The 22109-nt window shown below is 45.4% G+C and overlaps 1 protein-coding gene across 1 annotated transcript in view; it reads right to left on the reverse strand.

Moving 5' to 3' along the window:
• The window catches only part of USP3 (ubiquitin specific peptidase 3), a 266304-nt gene that overhangs the window by 152065 nt on the left and 92130 nt on the right, over positions 1 to 22109 (reverse strand). Inside the window, exons 6-7 of the mRNA XM_078685262.1 lie at positions 12495 to 12577; positions 4986 to 5099 (exon numbers count right to left, since the gene is read on the reverse strand). Coding sequence (XP_078541388.1) covers positions 4986 to 5099; positions 12495 to 12577 — 197 coding nt within the window. The remainder of the gene's footprint in view (positions 1 to 4985; positions 5100 to 12494; positions 12578 to 22109) is intronic.

Here is a 22109-nt window from a genome sequence, read left to right on the forward strand (position 1 = left end):
TGACCTCTTTTTCTTCTTCCCCTTTCCCCTTTCTTTCTCTTTCTCCTTTCCCTCCCACAAAACAAACTACCTTTAAAAGCTTTGCTTCTTGGTATAGTTTATATTTCCCTATTAGGGATTGTATTGCAATTTGTTACATTTTAATACTGTTTTATCTCTTTTTATTGTCACTGGTTTTTGTAATGATGTTTTACTTAATATATCTTATTTAATAAAGCTTTCTAAACTTAAAAAGATGTCAAGTCTTACACTTCATGGACGGTGGCTAACGTACTGCACTGCTCTTGTTGTTTTTTTGTAATGGTTCACGTTTCTGTACGCTCTACGTTCAAATAAGTGCATATGTACCAAACTATGAGTTATATTAATGAAAAGGCAATTGATACTTATACAGCACTATGATGTTGGATATTAAGCATATGCACTGTTGCTTTTCTTTCTTTCCTCCCAATGTACTTTGTTTCAATAAAAACTTATAGCTAAAAAAAATAAAAAAAGATTTAAGATCTGCTGCATTGTGTACAAGGCACTAAACGGCAACTTTATCTAGGTTACGTCCAAACATGCACTTTACTGTGTGGTGTGCCTTCATCCAATGGATTAGCTGCCTCAGGTGTTAGATAATAGCCCACAGCAGATCCATAGATCAGATCCTGCCCCACAGTCTTCAAACGTCCTCCTGGATCTATAAAACTCTGCTGTGTTTTACGGACTCTTTGGTTTATTGATCCAGATTTGCCCCAGACTAGCTACCTTCTTCTTTTGTGCATGTTTTCTTGCTTTAGGGAACACTATTGGTACTGTGGCCACCACAAACACAGCTGTGGTGGTACTTCACCACGTACAAGCTCTTTCTCTTGTCCAATATTCTTTTTTTATTTATTTTTAGTGGGCAGCATAAACCAGTAGTAATTCATATAAAAATACAACTTTATGTTGCCAAGGACGTTAAATCTAACTTCACCATACATTTATGTATATCCTAATATTTATAAATGAAGGAAAAGTACTAGAGATGTACACAGGCATTAAACCATCCATAACGGCCAGCAATTTTATGACCAACAAGAAAATAATAATAAAATATCCTTCCATATACTATGAAATTGTTTATAAAGCGCCTTCGATCTACCCTTAGACATCACAGCTCCCAATCAGATGCCTCTAAGCAACCCCCCTAATCGCAACCCCTCTAACTGCAGCCCCGGAAGATGCAAAAACCATGCAAAAACTTCTGGGGATTCCTAACTTGCGGTTGTTGGATCTTAAATGGGTCTCTTGTAAAAATTAATTAAATAAATCCCATTCATTGATTTGGCTTTCAATGAGGATAGCTAATTCATAATCAAGCCAAATTCTGCCAATTTAGTATCTCGTTTGCATTACATGTAGCAATCCTAATCAATTATATCATCAATCAATCCCACATATAATTGTTGGTACCTGTTGTCAAAATGTTACAAACATTATTCAAGACCATTCCACTGTTTAGATGAATGACTGCAAATACCCAATCCTGACTCTTAGTAATGGGATCCTTACTGGGTATACTGCACTTTTTCCCCTGGTATCCATTCCGTGCAGTCCTCTTACCCACCACCACCAACCCACCTCCCCGTGTAAACCCCAAAAAGGGAAATTACCCGTTATACCCCTTAAGCCACCCCCCCATGTCCTTACTGGTATCCTGTTCCTGTGCCTTTGGTCACTCTTTACCTCCTGCTTTGTTACAGAAGGATCCACCCCCTCCGCACCCACAGCATAGAGCCTATAAATATTTTAACTCAATTACGGGACTAGCGCCATGAAACCGTTGGGTAAAAGTGCGCTTTATAAGTGTTTTTAAATTCAAATTCAAATTAATAAGCACATTTCAAGATTGACTGGCATAGTTTCATTGATTGTCACTGCTTGTTGAGCTTTGGATCCTCATCAAAAAGGCCTGTACCTCCTCCACTACAGAAAATATATTAAACTGTCCTTTAAACAGGACCTTAAGTTACAGAGTGAAATGAAATGAAATGATTATGCACTTGTATAGCGCACGACTACCCGTAGGCATCTCGGCGCTTGTACGAATACCGCCGAGGAACCCTTCCTGGCCTTTCCCTGTGAGGAGCCCACTCCTGGGCACCCCCAAGGTGAAGTCAGGCATCCTCAGCGTTGTTGGGGCCGTTGTAGAGATTAAGCAAGCTATTGCCCAGAGGTGCAGAGTGGGACTCATGATTAGAATAATAGGCACCGAGGCGAGAATTATCAGGTCCGAGGAAATTGAGCCCGAGACCCGCCGAGGCGGGAATTGAACCCTGGTCCCGGCCAGACTACTGCATCAGGGTCTGCCGCTCTAACCATTGAGCCACACTTCTCTACTTCTCTAGAGTCAGAGAAGCCTGAGCACAACCAGACCTAAACTGCCCCAGAGGACCTTGAAACTCTTTCTGCCATCGAGCTGCTGTTATCGACATGCCAATGAAGAAACAAAGTTGAGATCTCTGAGATGGATATCTTGTGTGTGATCGCTATAGCCAGAATCTGGGTTTTGATCCTGCAGACAGCAAACTTTACTAAAATAGTACGTGGATAGTTCATGTTCGGGGTGCACTGAGCTGGAACTTGGTGGGCTCTCATGATTGTCAAAGTCTGGTCAAATATATTTTTTGATCAATTTTTTACCAAATTAACCGGGCTCGTACAGCCTCCCTGGGTTTCATTGCCTTCTCGCACACCCACAAATCAAATATTCGATAATCTGCTAAGATTTTCTATAAGTCTTCAATCTTATTTGACAGTAGCCAAACCTCTTTCTGAGCAGCCAACAGCTCTTTATTTCGAGTGACCATTTTATCCTCAAGATCCGAAATTCTCCGTTTGGCCTCCTGTAGTCTGATGAGTGGCGGTGTCAAAGTTTCAGCAATCTTTAAGTAAGAATATTCTCCAAAAGATGCATTAAAGACTTGTAACGTTCCTGTGGCCCTGCCCGTGTCTGCTCTTGATTTGATCCCTGTTCGATCCCCTGCTGATTCTCCAGGGGTGTCATGTTTAATTGCTATTTGAGATCTCCCACGTCCCTCAAAAAAAGGATTTGAACCCAATCGCAACAGTCTCTTCATAAGACTGTACTCTGAAATTAAAGGTAATGGCCCTTTTACCAATACAGATGGTGAGGACCCGGATTCAACTCTATCAATTTCAGAATAAATGTTGAACTGTGCTCTTGGATATCATTAAGGCCCAGTCTTGTGAATCCTGATTTTAATGAGTTCAGAAATAGGGGATAAACTTTCACTCTAGTCTCCATGTGTGAATCCTCTTTAGTCTGAATTGACTATGGCAACTGATCTAATGAACTCGCAAGCTGATCTGCTATTACACGTAGGATTCAATTACGTCCCCAAGAGAGCTGGATGTGGGGGAGATAAAGTGGCAGAAGACAGAGGCCAGACTGTAGCGCAGCATTTGGGGCAGGGGTCGGCTTCACAGCCTTAAAATCAAGCAGATGGTGTACTTACTGAGGCGCCTCCAATGTCTGGGTTAGAACATATGGCCAGAAACTTGTTCACAACCCCCTTTCACCACCGCTGACTCTGCTGGATGGAGCAGGTAGGCTGTTTCGATGTGCCGTTAATTGGACAGGTGAAGTGCTTGTTGGCAGATATCTCCACTAAAAAAAATAGCAAACCACACAAGATGGACGGAATGTTGCACAATGGCAAAACATTCACCCCCAGTCACAGATCTGGGTTAATCCATCGTTATTTTGCTCACCAAGCCACCCCAGTTCAGACATGGCCATATGCAAATCAGTCTTGACCCTGTGCCTCATGGGAACAGTCCAGCCCGAACTGCCAAGCCATGTCTTCCCTGGGCCGCAATCAAGCATCCTAGGACCGGTTTCTGGCTATCAGCCGTCTTCAGCCAGGATAGCTTGACTCCAGCGGCTTAGTGAGCACGGGACCCACATCTGGGCATACCCTTCCCACATAGGGTGAACAGCAAAACACACAAGATGATGGACGGAATGTTGCACAATGGCAAAACATTCACCCCCAGTCACAGATCTGGGTTTAATCCATCGTTATTTTGCTCACCAAGCCACCCCAGTTCATACATGGCCATATGCAAATCAGTCTTGACCCTGTGCCTCATAGAAACAGTCCAGACCGAACTGCCAAGCCATGTCTTCCCTGGACCGGAATCAAGCATCCTAGGACCGTCCATCATCCCCTTTTGTATCGCTTTGTAAGCCCTAAGTTGGCAGGGTATGCTCAGACGTGAGTCCCTTGCTCACTCTGCCACTGGATTCAAGATAGCCTGGCTGATGAGGATTATGAATCCGAAACCGGTCCCAGGATGCTTGTTTCCGGTCCAGGGAAGTCATGGCTTGGCAGTTCGGGCTGGATTGTTCCCATGAGGCACAGGGTCAGACTGATTTGCATATGGCCATGTCTGAACTGGGGTGGCGGAGTGAGCTAAAGAATGGTGATGGATTAAACCCAGATCAGTTGACTGGGGGCGAGTGTTTGATTTGCTCAAACGCTCCGTCCATCATCCCCTTTTGTATCGCTTCTTTCCACTAAAAAAATGGCACCAAAGATTGATGTTCGGGTCATGATATTTACCCTGCACATCTGTGTTTTCCCTGTCTTGCCGCCACCTGACTTTACCTCATGCCGGATGTTTGCATGTCCAGAAGCAGAGTGGGAAGGTAGGAGGAGCAACCAAGCAGCCAGGCTCTTCCTGTCTGTCGCACATCTCTCTTATCCAGAATTCTTGATGGACGCAACACGACAACTAAAATTCCAGTCACTTTTTCACTGGCAACCAGTGCAAAGGCAGCAGAAACATATTTTGAAGTTGCCTGGTTCATTACCTTTGTAGTATTTGCATCCGATTGCTCTTTGATATTCTCTTTATCTCAGAAAGTAACTTTTTACATAAGCTACGGTGTAAACGAGAAAACGTAGTTTAAAAATATAGTAACTTACACATTAACTTCTCCTTGGCTTCTGGTATGGTATGTTCTTCTACCTGCAGTTTTTCCATTCCGTAGCTCCACAGCTGGCAGTTCCTTGAAGTAACAACAAAATTGCTGAATGTTGCTGTGCCAAAAGAAAAGAAGACTGTTGAATAAAGAATTACTACTAAAATAATACACATAACATGGACCAGGCATCTGAATATAAAGAAAATAAGATAGTTACATTTGCTCATATATTACAACGTTTTCAGAAGATAACAAACTATTCTCTAAATTATGCTCTTAAAAGACAAAGCACATTCAGGCCCACTTATAATGGTCCAGGTCACTGGTGGCACCACTTGACAGGGTAGGACTCACAGAAGGCAGAGTCCAGGTGCTGGATTCAAGATTGTTGGAGCATTCTGTCCCAGAGGATCTGGTCAGGAGGTGAGCCAACCAGCCCTTGGAGTCACTCTGGGTTCCTGTGTTCAACCGATGCCTGTCCAGTACTTCTCACCCAAGCAAGAAGGCAGCAGGATAGTACATCTGTCATTCAGAGCAGCACTCCAGCAGAGAGGAAGTTCATTCAGCAGCACAGCAGTCCTGCAGAGTCCACAGGTCCAGAAGTGTACTGAAGAGTTGGGATCTGAGGTCCAACATTTATTTCTGGTGCCCACCTTGGAGTGGAGAAAGCTTCTAGAGGTTTCCATCCCTTTTTGGTATCAGACATCCCCTGCCTTCCTGTCCTGGCCCCAGCATGTCTGGGTCATAATAGACTAGCATCAAACCCGTTGTTAAAGTGCTCAGGCAAAGTCCTTGTGATGTGCAAGTGATAGTTCCTCCCCTTCGTTAACTCTGAGTGTTGGAACCTGCCAACACCAATCTTCCCTTTGCATCAATGTCTGGGAGCAACACATAAAGACCAACTGCTAGCTATACTTAGTCTTGGGACCCAGGATCAGGCTGTAGGCACCAAATGGGTAGAACAAGGAAATGCCGCTTTACAAAAGTTGCATTTTCAAAGTTGTGTTTGAAAAACCAACTTTACCATTAAAGAGTGTTTTCATTACAATTCTGTAGACTCCAAACTCAAATTGTCTACCTGCTCCCAATTGGAAGTCACAGCTTTTTAAATGTCATAAAGTAACTCCTATGTTATCACATGGAAGATGTAGGCGCTGCAGTAGTTAATAAAAAATTAGGGGTTTTTCCACAACTAGGACATTTCAAACTTCATAGTAAATAATCTACTTTTTAAACACACTACATACTGCCCTTTGGGCTGTTCGGGGTCTACACTAGTTGTGAATTATATGCTTTAAAAACTAAAGCTTGGGCCTTGCAAAAGGTTTATTTTGGTCGGTCAACATGACAGTTTAAAATCTGCACATACACAGACATGTTTAAAGGGCTACTTACATCAGTTGGGTGGCATTTAATTTATATGCCCTGGGCATATGTAGTACCACTTTACTAGGAATTTACAAGGCAATTAAATAGACCAATTGTGTGTCCCTTGCTCACTTTGCCACTGAATTCAAGCTATCCTGGCTGATGAGGGTTGTTAGCCCGAAAAAGGTCCCAGGATGCTTGTTTCCGGTCCAGGGAAGACCAGGCTTGGCAGTTTGGGCTGGACTTTTCCAATGAGACACAGGGTCAAGACTGATTTGCATATAGCTGCGTCTGAACTAGGGTGACGAAGTGAGCTAAAGAACGATGATGGATTCAACCCAGATCTGTAACTGGGGGTGAGTGTCTGAAAAGTTTCAGTGCTCCGTCCATCATCTCCTTGTGTTTGCCTTGTAAGCCGATTCTACCATGTTTTAAGGAGAAAGCACTAGCACTTTAACACTGGTTAGCATTGGTAAATTTGTAGATTCCAAAAAGCCAACAAATACAGGTTCAGAAAACAGGAGGGTGAAAGAAAAAGTTTGGGGATGACCCTGAAGAAAGGGCTAGGCCCAACAACTATCCACTTTTCACAGGTTCTTCTTCTGCACAATTTTCCCTTTGCTTAACAAACATTCACAAGAAGTTGATAATTCACTCGATAGTCCTTGGTACAGCCTATGTAAAAACAACAAAACCCTTTTGAGATCCAATCGATGAAGCCTCCCCTCCTCTTTAGAGGGCTGACAGGGAGCAAGAAACGCTGGCAGATGATAAAGACTGTCGAACATGGAAAGGAGTCATGACTTTTGGTAAGATGGCTGATGAGTCCTCAGCATCCAATTGTCCACAAGTAAAATGGTGAGGGTGGTTCACCCATGTGACAAGCTGACAGAATTGGAATGAGGAAGACAATCTTCAAGGTCAAGTGAGCAACCAGTTACAGATAGGCTTTGAGGGCATACACATGAAGAATGTTAAAAACGCGTTAATGTCCCACTGTGGCATCATAAACGGTTTGAACATGTGGTTCAAACCCTTCATTGATATCATCTCAACAGAGGAATCGAACATGGCAGTTTGTCCAGCAAAAGTAGAAACACCGAAACGGCAAACTGCAAATCCTGGCTGGGCTAAGAGCAACATAAACAAAAGGACATTTGTTAGCTTCACCTGTAAGCGGTTGGTGTCCCGGGCACCACACCAGGTTACACATTTGTCCCAGAACCTGGAATGAATGGATTTTAAGAAAAGGGCCTCTGGTGGTGAGAATTACATCAACACAAAAGCAGTTAAATGCTGCAACTCAATCTCCACGCATGGAGGTGTAATATGCTTAGATTCGCGTGGAGGATTCCAACATGTGGCTGAGTCAGTAGGTCCTCTTGAAGTGGTAGCTTGGTTGGAGGATTGATGCTCAACCTGAGGGAGTTCCAGGTACCACATTCTCCTGGTCCAATATAGGGCCATGATGGTTGTTCTTCATCTTCTACAGAGCTTGGGGAGAAGAGGAAGTGAAAGGAAGTTATACAGGACTCCTGTGTCCCATTCAAGCCAGAACAGGTCTCCTAATGAGTGGTAGTACGGAAACACAAACAGTAAAATTTGTTGACACAACACATACTCTGGATCACTTGTAATCTGCAAGTCGATGCCTCTCAGGTGATCTGCTCTGGTAGGAAAGAACCTTGCCAGTGTCTAGCAACCCGAGGGATGCCCTGGATCTCCAGACACCTCCAGAGATGCATAGTCCCTTGGCACAGGACCAAGATCCCATCCGGTCCTGCTCATTGCACTACCACATGGTGGTGGTGCCGTCCGTTGGAACCAGCACCAGTCTCTCCTTGAAGGAAGGCTTTAGGGCCATACGAAAGGTATGAAGCTCTGGATAACTGATATGGAGCCAACTCTCCACTGGAGAAAAGAGGCCTCTGATCGCCAACTTCCCAAGGTGATCCTCCAACCCAACATTTATGCATTCATCACCACAATTAGTTCTATGTAGGGAATGGAGATTGGTTGACTCCTGCAGCAGACAGCCACCACTTCAAATGTTGAGCTCAATACCTCTATGGTTTCACAAAGGTGCCCTTTGATGCTGAACCCAGTGGGATTTCAAGTTCCACTGCAGGATTCGCACATGCAACCTGGGGGGATTGACAAAGAGGATGTACAAGACTAAGAGGTCAAGAAGCCTCACAACCACCTTCACCTGGATTCAGGAGAAGGCCTGACACATTGGCTCATAGAATGAATGTCCTGGATTTATTGCTGCTCTGGAGCAAAAGCCCTGAACACCGTATCCAGGATCATACCCATGAAAATAAATGTCTGAGAGGGAATCGGGTGGGACTTCAGATATCAAGAAACTCACTGTTGTCCAGCAGTGGTCCATAACTGGCTGCTGTAAGCCTGCTGTCAGCAGCTAGTCATCAAAGTATGGGAATATAGGAATTCCCATCTGTGGAACTGCAGGGCTAGTATATAAAAATGCATGCCCTGCAAATCAAAGGACACACACCAATCCCCAGAGTAGAAAGGATCTGGTCCATTGTGAGCATTTTGAATTTGTCCTTCTGCAGGAATGTTTTCAGGCTACCGAGGTCTAAAATAGGCCTGAGGCTCCCAGTTTTTTTTCAGGACGAGGAAATAGCAAGAGTAACAGCTCCAGACTTTTTCTGTTTGGTATCTGCTCAATGAGACTTTTGGAGAGCAACAGGAATACCTCCTGTGTCAGGATGGATAAATGTTCTTCTGAAATCTGCTTTGGAATGGGAGGAAAATTGGATGGGGAGGAGAAAAAATACAAGGCATAAACTTTTTGAATGATTTGCAAAACCCATCTGTCAGACTAATGGACCACCAGCCCGAGAGGAAGTACTGGATCCTGCCATGGACTGATTGGGCATAGGCTATTGAGGACAAACTAAAGTAGTTTGTGGGGTTCTGTAGCAGGGGATGTGTTGTTGAAAGAATGGTGGCCCCCTTCTGGCCCGCATGTAGTCTGCTGGGTCTGGGTCTTTGTGTCTGAAAGGATTGTGCGGTCTGTTGCATCACTGCCTGTATGCGGGCTCTCTGGAGTAGCCACTAAATTTCCAAAACTGGTGCATACATTTTTTGGAAGTGGGTCAACCAAAGAGGCGAGACCCATCAAAGAGCATGTCCATCAGCAAAGTGTGCACACTGCTGTAGAAGCAAGTTGCTCTTCCTTTTTAGTTAATCACTGTTGTTGTACATTGCATGACAGTAGATGCATAGTGCCAAGAAACTTTTGGGCAAACGTCACGCTTCACAAAAATAAAATAAAATCAAGTACACCTTTCCAGTAATGTCTACAAAAGACAACATTGGTACCAACCGCCCTGCCAAGGCAATCTGTGGTATCTAAACAAGTGCAGATTACGTACTTAGCTGTGTTCTGCCTATCATAGATCGCCTGGGCAAATAAGACCCTAAGATCTGCTGAGTCCCAAAGGGCATGGGTGTATCAACCCAACAGACAGACTGTGCTTATAGACCACAATACCAAACTGGCAAAAAACATACATTTGTCAAAGCCGTCAATCCTTTTGGAATATAGTCTAAGTGGAAAATGGGGTGGAAATGGTTTAGAATTGATCTTACTGGTCAAGGCTTGCACTATAAAGTGCTCTGGAGTGGGGTGCTTGTTGAGAGAATCCGGGCGACCAGCTGCCAGTCTAGGACACCTGACCAACTTTCTGTTCACAGGAGAGAAAGAACATGGGTTCAACCAGGTGCTCAACACAGTATCTCTGTGAGGATATGATTAAACAGAAATAAGGGCATAGATGATGTTTGTGCAGGTTGCAGAATTTCTGTTAAAACATTAGTTTAGGCCTGAACGTAGGGCATCTGTAACATAAGCAACTCAGATGCCTTTCAAAGTACCACTACAAAGGAGGTACTTTCTTCAAGTCAACCTTTGACTCAGGAGAGGTATCAAGTCTACTGCTGTTCTGTAAACCATGCTCTAAGGCATCATCAGTATGATGAGGGGGGAGCAAACAATCCTCCTAGCCATCATCATCCTCCTCAATATCTGGGTGTGCACAAGATCAGAGTCAGAACCAAAAAGAACATAGCCTCTCCTAATAGCTGTAACACTGTATAGTTGCAGGGTTGTCAGGCTTCAGGACAAATGGTTGAACTTTTGCAATTTCGTAGCACAATATCGTCAAGCTTGGGGAGGTGCCAGTTCGAGGTCAGATGTGGGCATTGGTACTAGATCTTCCTCAAGCACTGGGGTAGTGAATACCACTGCAGAGCGTGAGGTTGGAGTGGAAATTTGTAACCTAGTCTGTACGGACGGGGTAACCTGGTGCAAAAGGGACAGAGCGTGCCAGGGAGAGACTCACTTGTGGTAACCCATTTGGATGTCCATGTGGTTCTATGTGGCCCGAAGGCATGTCAGAGAACCTGTAACACACTGAATATCTGTACCATAGCATGTTTGAAGGCCCGAACTGCTGAGGGGGTTCAACGACTGTTGGGGTAACTATGGGCAAGTTAGGACCGGCTGAAGAAGTGGATATGAGACTAATGACCTCAAAAGAATGCGTTTTTATGCTTGAGCCTGGAATTCGACTTACCGGAGGATTATGAGTAGAAAGTGAAACAGTCTCAGGTACCGCCTATTGACTAGGAAAGACCCCGGTTCCAAGACTTATAGGAGGAACAGGATAAGAATCTACATGAAGACTTCAGCTTCTTCTGTATGCAAACATACAGCTTCGCCTCCTGGTCCCATTTGTCTGTGGGTGCATTAGGGTGTGCTTATCATCCAACTTAAGAGTGCTGTAGTAAGCACCTAAGACACACCATGTGCTGGTCTGTGACCAACATCTGCTACCTGCAGTCACAGCACAGCTTCAATCCTGTTGTTATTGGTGGAGACATTGATCCCTAGCACAATGATAAAAAGTCTGAAAGTCGGCAATTCAGGATCTAGGTCAGAAAGCAAAAAGAATATGCAGGGGCGGCACTTAAATGTGGCTCTGGTCTGTCACTTCCAGGATGGTATAGAGCCATTGAAGAACCGCACCGCACAACACCATCTAGGGGTGCGTAGGAGCACTGCTACAAACTTCTCCGGATCCTGTCTGGTGCCTGGGGAGTACTCTAAGATGAGGAAGCTCCGATTAGAAGTATACATCTAAATACATTCTATAGGATTTTGGTTGTTTATTTGCACATTTAAGAAACAAAAGGGTCCAGAGGATTGAAGGTAGGCATTGTTGGACGCTGCATTCAGCTCATGGCTGGATATCTGCACTGTTCGCCTCTTCTAGTATCTCTGTAATTACCATCATCCACAGGGTGCTTTTTGAGCTGCTAATAGAGCTCAACATAAAGAATGGCAGCAGGACTGCAGAATTCACTGCAGGGCCAAGTTTGTCAAACTTAGGATTCTTCTGCTTTTGCCAGCCAAACATCATGAATTCCTGAAAAGGGGCATGGACAAACATTAACTGACCTTTCCAAGCTAAAGGTCTGTCCATAGGATGTTGTCCGAAAGCCGAATGTTCCCCGATTTTTCTGCATTGTTCTTCACCCCTTTGCTTCTATTTTTGTCCACCATTTTTGCTTCTAGCAGTTGGAACTTTTACTGGAGTCTGTTTCTGGATATTAAGCCTGGCTCTGTTCTCTTCCTTGATGTCAGAGGCAGTTAGGCACATAGTGATCACTTCATTGTTTGTGTTCAGCCCAAATAAAGTGCTATGAGATTGTCAAGTGGTTTTTTAACCCTTTTTCTCCTAACTGGGACACCTCTTAAGGAGACTTAATAAGTGTTGGGCTTACTGCTCTATGCAAGGTGGCACCGTTGCTACAAGGCGGAGTCACCCTTCTTTGGGCAAAGAATAAAGGGCTGAACAGACGTTCTCAACAACCAGTCCTTGACAAAAGGATGCACTTGATGAAACTGGATACCATTAAAACCAATCAATATCTATATGTCTTTATACATCTGCTACAAATTAACTACCTTGTTAAATAAAGATAAAAAGATACAAAAGTAACTAGCACATCAGTTCCTACTGCAGAACAATTATTTATTTTCAGTATTTTAGCCATCATTTCACAAGTACAATGCAATACTTTTACAGACGCCTGCAAAAGAACAAACCTGAGCGACTGGAGGATGGCATTCATGAAGCATGTGTTCCCCAGATTTCGAAGGCCTGTGGCACAGAGGGCAGCTCCACTGCCCTGCAAACAGAAAGAATATCAGATAAGAGCCTAACAACACTTAGAACAGTGGTAAAAAAAAACAAATAACTGACAAAATTTGATGCGAGGCAGAGATCGGACTATGCTAATGGAGGAAAAAAGAGCCACCTCACAGCCCCCTTATAGCTTACTTCACAGTGGGGCTGGTCTGGAAACTGAGTAAGACCTGACAGAGACTCTGGTAGTGGTTTTAGGTGGGCCCCCCACCTGGTCATAAGGGGCCACACAAAACAATAATAGTATTCCGAGGGGAAATATGTGAACCGTTGTCGGAATCTAGTGCAGATAGTTCAGACGACGAAGTAGAAGAGGAAGAGGGGTCGGGCTAGACAAGAGAAATTGTGTAACTGAAACCCAGAACATAATGTACCACTGTGAAGGACAGAAATGTATAATCAAATGTATTTTACTGTATGGATGTGCAACTGCTGTCTAATAATAGTCATGATTGTCAAGGCGAAGTTTGAATTAATAAAAACAATTAAAAAAAACAATAATAGTATACTTACAAACCTTTCGTTTTCCATTAGGAAAGTGCCCCTTTTTGCATGGTTACCCCCCACTTTTTGACTGACATCTGATGCAACTTGACTTGATGTGCCCTAGGTCCCTGCTAATCAGGTTCCCAGGGCCTGTGTTCTTTCCCAAAACAGTACCTTTGTATCCACAATTGGCATATATCTGCCCACAGATAAGCCCCTTGTAAAATGTACCAAGGGTACTGTGACCAGAGAAGGCCTCTAAGGGCTGTAGCACTTCATTTATTAAAATCTTTGTTCAATCTATTCACAAACAGATCATAAAAGCACAATTTCTTCAAATGGGCCATAATAAAAACAAATTACATACAAAACAGACAGCGTTTAAAATCTTATTAAGTGCCTAATTAAAACCAAAATCACATGAACAGTTTTGATCCATGGGTACTAAAGTTCATGGCGGCACACCCTCACCCTTCTATTTTACCAACAAGTCCACAGAAAAGATGCTACCATAAAACAAACATGGGGGTTAGAAAGAGCTTTGAAAAAATTCAGGGCCACTCTGCATTGCGTAAAATGTTGCACCTTAAGATTGGAAGGAGGAACCTTTCTCTTTCAGTATAATAAAACTTGCAAAACAGCACCAGATGTAAGTCGGACTGGAGTGAGTAATTGTCGCAGGGGCCCAGGTCTGAGTGCGTGAACCTCTTCTCCGGAAACCCAAACATCAAAGGGATTAGATTCAGGCGAAAGCGCAGCAGGATAAATCTGTGTTATGCTACAGTAATGGAGGAAAGGTAGGAATAACCTTCTCCTGGTCTTGGCGGCATTTGATCGTAAACTGTGAGCGCCTGTAGATGCCTGTTTTTTTCCCTACGATCAAGGTTAGCCTTCTCTAAGTATAGTTTGGTTATTTTCAGTTTAGAGACCTTGCTACGGGATGAGGGGTCCCTAAATAGTTCTCCCTGCCCAATTGCATTTAATTCCACCTCCACGTATCTAAGCCAGCCGATCCTGCTATTGCCCTCGAGCCTCAGGCAATCACCAATTATGCATTGGGTTGCGTTGACAGTGACCCTGCACCAGATCGAGGGCCACAGCAGGAGGGGCGCCAGTGTGTTAGAGTCAAGCAAGTATGGAGGGCCCAGTTTGAGGTGTAAAATATAGTTAGAGGTTGAGGGTGGTAACGAAACCCTATACTTAAAAAAGGTATTTTTAACTTTTTGCAGTTGTTCGATATGGGCCATTCCCCAAACTCTGGCCCCATTGGTTGCCGCGCCTTTGTTTTGGCTTGGTAGATGGTTTTGATTGTGTCCAAAGGAATGGCTCCTAATTTTTGGGCAAACCCTTTTATAGATTTGGAGACCTCTTTCCATGCCCAGGGCTCTTCCTGCCACCAAGTTATTCCAGAATTTCTTGTTATGAAACAAGATACCCAAGTATGGGAAGGAGTCAAACCCCTCGATTTTCTTTGAGGCTAGATGGAATTGCGGCGCTTTCGCGCCTCTTGAAGCTCCAGCTATAATGATGAATGATTTAGATTCATTCACCCTGAGGTCTAATGAAGCCATGAATGAAGTGTACAAAGATATAAGGCTTCGAAACGCTACCCCTGTCATGGCAATTAAAGACCGCATCATCAGCGTGCGCCAATATTGGGAGTGAGATGTTATCAAATTTTGGCATGTCTAAAGAGAGACTATACACGGACCTATTGCATTGCAAATGCTTGTTTCCATCTATATCAGCGGGGTGGAGGCTGGTATAGATGGAAACAAGCATTTGCAATGCAATAGGTCTCGCAGTGACAAGAGTTTCTGCTATTGGCATTGTAAATAACCATGCCTTTTAGTTATGTTTTTAAAACCGAAACAAAAATAAAAGTCATTATTTGCAATGTCAATAGCTCAAATTAGCGTAAATGCGAGACCCATTGCATTGCAAAGGCTTGTTTCTCTTCTTACTGAATGATTTTCAGATTTCTCAAATTTGTATGAGCAATACACATGGTCTGTATTTACTCAGCATTGAATAATCTTTAGCGAGAGATGTCTTTGGTCATTTTTTTAAATTGAATTTATTGCAAAAACAAAAGAATTTCAATTGCAGCCAACATTGCCATGTGACAGAAGCACTTGCCTGTTAGGAAGGGATCATAAGCAGGGCACAAGTCCTAAAAAAAGAAGTGGGGGATGCGGACGTCACGACAGGAAGTGACGTCATGAAAGGTGGCTTGCACCATCAGACTTATTGCCTCCCCTCGCTCACCCCTTAGAAGCCAGCGCGTGAGCAACGTTCTGAATGAGCTCCGGTTTCGCCCCAGAGAGGCCAAAGAGTGAATGTGTGGCTCCATTTGCTCCAGTTATCGAGCTCCCGGTAAAATAAGTGGGGGGACGCCGTCCACCCGTGTGGTAGCCCGACTCGAGCCCTGATCATAAGGACGAGGTTGCAGAATTTGTGGGGGACAGTTGTTTAACTTAGAAAGGACAATCTAAACAAAAGACTCATTCATGCATATTTACATTAACAGACACACTGAGAAGAGAGGATGGAGTGTAAATGATGATTAGGGTTCTCTTAACATGAGGTGATGTTAGCTGAGCTCGCAGACCATGCTGGTTGCCGACTGCGCTGATTTAGACGATTGTCGTCATCCCTCACCCGCAAGCCCACTTTATCCTCGCCTGCTCTGCCGTTCCTCAGGTGCGGGCGGTTTTTTAGGTGAGCGACAAGGGTTTCTTCCGGTGGCCTCACTAAGTCCCTTTATTGCAGTACGTGCCGCAGAGGTGTAACTACTAAAGGACGGCTGCTTCCCCCATGGGGGGGGCCGAAGTTGAGGATGCCACTGAGGACCATTAAAGAAGCAGCGGGAGGCCAGGTGGGCATGGCAGTTCACACAACTAAGTAAGTAGGTGTGCTAAAGGCGAGAGAAGCGGTGAAAGGCATGAAAGCACTAGGCTGTGGTGCCGAGCTTTACACGGAGGCGGCTAACATTAGGTTAGTGCGGCTTGTGCATCCCTCAGACACCCACTCTGCCCTTTCCTCAGTCCTCCTCCCGTCAGAGTAAGGCACACACGACATCCTGCTTCGTGCACATTGGAAGTAAAATCAAACAAGTGCACTTTTAACAAACTCGGATTGCAACTGCCTGGTGCAGACAGAGGAGGTAGTGCATGCCTGTAGGATTGTTTGGCAAGCGGATTGGAGCTGATCTGAGTCACTGAAGTGGGTTACGGTAGTAGTGACTGGCGGATATCTACCTCCTGGAATAACCTGGAAGCAAGTAAGGATTTTTGGTATAGATATTACTGCAGTCAGAACCAGTGCATCTTATCGCCCCAATCACGTTTTGTGCTGCCTCATGTCCCTCAACCACTAAGCACTACCGCACCCAGCCCCTCTGGGGAGCCAGGGGGGTCAGGGTGTATGGCAGAACGGTAATTTAGTTCAGGTGGCAAAGAGAGCACAGGGGCAGCAACTGATTGGCACCTAGAAATAGAGTGAGGACACCGGAACTTGACCTAACGGTCAACAAATTATATAGGCCAGCGGTGTAGCTATAGCACAAAGGCAGAGGGGGTAGTTAGTCTTTTTGTGCATTACAGGGTTCCTGCCTATAACCAGACGGACTACCAAATCCAGGGCTGCAGAGGGAAATGCTGCCGAAAGAGGGGTCAGAAATACATTAAAAAAACAAGCACAAGGTTTGCATGTAAACAGCACCTGTGATTAGCAACAAAAAAAGAAAAATGAACGTGTCCTTGTGTAATGTAATAGTGCTCGGGTACAGCGCTCCAATACCTTTGGCCATGATGTGCTTCTAGTCCACGCTGCTGCTGCGACGCCTCTTGCGGTGCCTCCTTTACTGATAGTGTCGTCAAGCCTATGTCGAGCTGGGGTGCCTCGAGCTGCAGCAGCGGGCCCTGACCTCTTTCGTCCACCTCGTGTCCCGGCGAGGGGACGCATTGCTGACGAGCCTACCAAAGCCATTGTAGACAATGGCTGTGGCTGCTCGCTTTAGGAGACACGCGCTGTGAAAGTGAGGGAGAGCGCAAGAAGAGACGCGCGCGTTCACAGCACGTGTCTCCTAAAGCGCGCGCTTTCACAGCGCGTGTCTCCTAAAGCACGCGGTCACAGCCATTGTCTGCAATGGCTTTAGTAAGCTTGTGCACATCTCATGTCCCACTTCGTTAGCTACACAGCGACAATAGTCTCGCTAGCGTGCAGCGCATGCCGCTGCATCGCTAGGCGAGACCTAAAAAGAAACGGGGCGAGGACACATCCCTGTCTGACTCCTTTCTCGATCTTAAATGAGCATGTGCATTCCCCGTTTCTGCCAAACTGCACAGAGGCAGTGGCATTGGTGTATAGCTGACAGATAATCAGGGGATCGATCCCCATGCCCGCCATCATAGGCCACAGTTTAGAATGGGACATACAATCAAAGGCTGCTGACAGGTCCATGAAGGCCATACATAACTTCCCACCTTTGGCCTTTGTACATTTGTCGATGCAAAGCGAGAGGTTTAAACAGTGGTCCACTGTCCCCTTATCTTTCTGGAAGCCGTATTGCGTCTAGATTAAAATATTCCATTCTTGTGCCCACTCCTCTAACCTGGCTAACAGTTTGGCGCTTGTGTCCTGGAGGGAGATGGGCATATAGTTCTTGGGACAGCCCCTGCTTCCCTTCTTGAAGATAGGAACTATTACACTGTGGTTCCAGGATGGAGGGGGACTCTCTACTGCTATACTATTAAAAACATTTGTTATTAAAGGAACCCACAGGTCGTAGTTGGCCTGGAAGAGGTCGATTGGGACCCCATCTGGTCCCGGAGCTTTCCTTTAAACGCAGGCTTTCAGTCCTTTTCTCACTTCATGCAGTGAGAAGGTCAGGATTCCTTGGATGGGGGGCAGTAGATCAGGTTGAGGGAGCTCTTTGGGAGATTGTCGTACGAAGATGATTTCGAAGTGTCCTATCCATGCATCTTCCTCTATGTGCATGTCTATAGACGTGTCATTTAAATCTTTTAAGTATGGGGTATTTTTGAACTTCCAAAACTCCCTACTATTACGAGAGCTTGCGGCTTGTTCAAGGTCATCCCAGGCCTTCTCCCTTAGTTCCTTCACACGTGTACTTCTAGCCTGCTTATAATCTTTACGAAGTGATCTGATCAGTGCCAGAATACTAGGCTTGATTTTTAAGGCACTATCAAGGGCTCTCTTTGCTGACGAGCATGATGAATCAAACCAGCGACCAGGTGGTGTGACATTTGCTGGTTTATGTCGAGTGAGGCTTTTAATTTTGTTAGAAGGGTTCTAAACTGGGAAACTAAAAGGGAGGGAGAAGCGTCCTCGGCCAAGCAGTGAAGAATATCCCCCCCTTACTTCTGCTATTATGGCAGAAGCCAGATTCTTTTTCTCTAACTGTGCCCATTTGGTAACCATTTTTTCTGGATAGTGCGATGTTATTCAGTATCGGTTGATATCTGCACATTTTTTGGGTTACGTAACCTCTTGCATGCTAATGACAAGGTAAACTCGTCATGAGGCACAATGAATCTGTGCTCATGACAAGGTCAACTCGTCATGTATAATGGGGAACATAAATCTGTAGCGCAGGAGGGGAAAACCCCTTAGCAGCCAAGTGGTTAAGTAAATAAGTAATATTGCGTAATCGCTACGGCAAGTGAAAGTGTTGCTAAGATGGTCCACTCTGTCTTGTATTGCAGAGGAGGCCAAAATAAAATCGATCGTGGACTCCGAATTGTTCCTCCTAAATGTTGTCTCTACCTGACCTGTCTTGCCACTATTAATTACGGTCAGTTGCCTTATGTATAGTAGCCTATTGAGCGTGTTGCCATAATCACTATGTGTGAAGTGTGAGAGGGGGTTGCCGTGCAGATCGTCCATCCCACACATACTAACCTCACTGTACTTGCACAGATGGGTATTAAAATCCCCCAGCCAGATCATTCTAGGAAGACCCTTCAGTGAGTTAATTAGTCGGAGTTCATTATTTCAATCGTCTCCCACTCGTTTCATATTAACCCCAAAATAATTATTATAAAAATGAATTAAAATCAAATGGTCATCATTTGTGAACTCCTATTGGAGAATTTGGAAGTAGTTATTCTGGGGGCCCACCTGTTTTACTTGTACAGATAGTATATTAGAAACTAAGATTAGTAGACCCCCCTTAGCTGTGCCGGACGCCGAGGGCACTGCGGGTGTGTGAATTGTGCGAAACCCTGAGAAAAAAACTGGGTCCTTAGCCCAGGTTTCTTGGAAACAGATAATGGCCATTGTTTGCCAATGATTAAACCACTGCTCATTTCCTGCCTTTGTAGTGATTCCTACCACATTCCATGCAACCAGGCTTATCATATTTTTCCCCTATTTCCTGGGGGAAAGGGGCGAGTGTGGAACCTGCGTGATAGGAGCAGTGTTGGCTAATGTTAGAGGAGATGGGTAGGTCGGTGTTGGTGGTCAATCGCATGCTTCCAGATCAGAAAGGGGGGCAAATCGGTTATGGAGCCTGACTCCCGTGCAATATTTGGGTACTCTATGTGTCGTGACATGGGCTGGCCTAGTCTTAACCTACCCCTCTGTTCAATTCCTGGAGTAGGCTCCTGTTTATAGAAATGCTCCAGTGCTAGAGGAATAATCTGTGTGTTCCTAGAGCATGATCTGTTGAGATTTCTAAGAAGGAAAGGGCCAGTATAACGGTCATTAAAATGTATCATTACGCAGTCCCCAGGGAGGGTTTTCGTTGAATTTCCAACCCACCTCACCCTCCTGGCCAGAATGATTTTGTTGGCTAACTGGTGGCTCCCCATTCCTCAGCCCATGGGCTGATTTGAAAGCCAGTGCTGGCATTTGTCCATTAACTGTGTAGTAGATTCCTGCGGATTGTCCCGCAGAAGGGGATGTTGGACAATACCAGCACTAGAGGGGAGGCTGCCGGTGGAAGGTGGAGCCATTGTTGTGGGTTATTGTCTGCCATTCTTGTAGAGGGATGATCTGGTCTTAGTGGATGAAGTGCCATTCTTGATTCCCCCGGCCCTCGGGGCGTCTATGCGCCTGGTCTGCAATCTCTCCTTTATCCCTGTAAGATGAAGGTTGGGCCCTTGATTGTGTGTGGGATTGATCATAACCCAAAGGAGACAAAGCATCCATTGCAGATGTGCTTGAAGGGATGCTCTGGGGTGGTAAAACAGTCACATCCCCACCAGCACGGATATTAGTTTGTAGCTTGTCCAAAACTGAATGAGTAAAGTCCGCATTCTGGACCAAGGATAATGACGGTGCGGGTACGCTTTGGGACCCAAGGCCAGCTAGTCTCTCTTCAATCTTAGTAAGTTTAAGGAGAATGGGGTCAAGAAGAGTGGTCATTAATTTGGTAACTTCTGCCCAAAAAGCGTCGTCCGGTACTAACTCTCGGGTCAAGGGACTTGTAATTGGTGGAATCGGCGCTGTCGCAATGTACACTCTAGCTGTCTTGGCGTGGACTGCCCTAGGTTTGGTCACTCTCGCAGGTTTAGGTTGTTTGGGTTTAACAAACCCACAACCCCTACATTGCTTTGGAGGAGGGTCGTTTGCTATGCTGGTGAGGGGTGGGGATTCTATATCCCTCGAGTTGGAAGTGGATGGCAATTGAGTAATTGGTGAGGTGTCCCGTTGACCAGGTGGGAGATCATAGAGTAGTGACTGTTGTGTCCTAGGGGTAAGAGGGGCATTCTCGACGGTGCTTCCAGAGAATGACCTATTGGCGAGAAGAAGTGGTTCCATATACATGTGTCTCTCTGTCAGCTCTATTTCATGTGAGAGAACGCTCGCTGCTCAAATCAGGAACGCATCAAGAGTTCTCACACTCCCTCTCCCTAATTTCTCCACAGGAGCCTTCCGTCTCACTATAGTTATTAGAGGACACCACGAAGATAATGAAGGAAACAATAGTACCTTAGACCGGGAACAGGATGTTAGAGGGGTGGCCCAGCCCAGCCTCCTCCGGGCTCAGACGGGCGCAGATGGGCAGCCCTTAGCCCGGGCGCGGCCCTGACCTGCCCACGCGTGTCCCGGGCTGCGGGAGCCCTGGCCACCACTGGGGCGCCTCCTGGCACGTACAATGACGTTCGGTGTAGTTTTCTCCTCCGAGTCCCGTGTGAGCACATAACAGGTGCGGCGGCATGCAGGCAACAGGCAAACCAAAGGAAATGAGCGCCCGCTCTGCGGGAGTCCTGGCCGCAACTTAAGCGCCTCCTGGTGCGTACAATGACGTTCGGCGGTAGCTTGGGGAGTGTAGTTTTCCCCTCCGAGTCTCTCGTGGGCACTAAACAGGCCCGGCGGCGTGCTGGCAACAGGCAAACCCAAGGAAATGAGTTTAACTCAACAGTCTCGGCGTGGACTTAACATTGGCTTTCACTGTTATAATTTTGTTGACTCGCCCATCTTTACTTTACCCTAACTCTAGGTGCCCTTCTTCTTCCGCATTGGCACTTATTGTGCCATCCTTAGAAGCCCTGTACCTGGACACCCACACACTGCCATTGCAGGCTGCGTGTTTTGGTGCATAAAAAAGTGAAGAGTTGACATAGCAATCATCCCTGTGTGCCATTCCTGCAACCCACTGCCTTGGGCCTAGGTAATTTACCCCTCGAGCCCTGTACCCCTGCAATGTCTAAGTCCATTCTTACACATTATAAGTGTTGTAAAGCCATAAAGTATTTGGTCTGGGAGTTGGTCATTACAAACTCCACAACTCCATAATGGCTTTACTGAAGCCTGGGAAGTTTGGTAGAAAACTTCTCAGCACAAACCCACACTGAATCCAGTCTGAGATTTAATGTAGAATGCACTCAGAGGGCATCTTAGAAATGCCCCCTGAAAAATGACCAGCCCTGATGTTGTTCTTGAATGGCTACCCGCCATTTGCCACCACCAGACAGGTTTTTGTACCCCTGGGTAGAGAGACTCCACTCTCTGGGTCCAGAAAAAAAGCCCATTATGGGCAGTGGTGACGGGCCTCCTCC

Source organism: Lissotriton helveticus, chromosome 3_2 (genome assembly GCF_964261635.1).
Source record: "Lissotriton helveticus chromosome 3_2, aLisHel1.1, whole genome shotgun sequence".
NCBI classification, from domain to species: domain Eukaryota; kingdom Metazoa; phylum Chordata; class Amphibia; order Caudata; family Salamandridae; genus Lissotriton; species Lissotriton helveticus.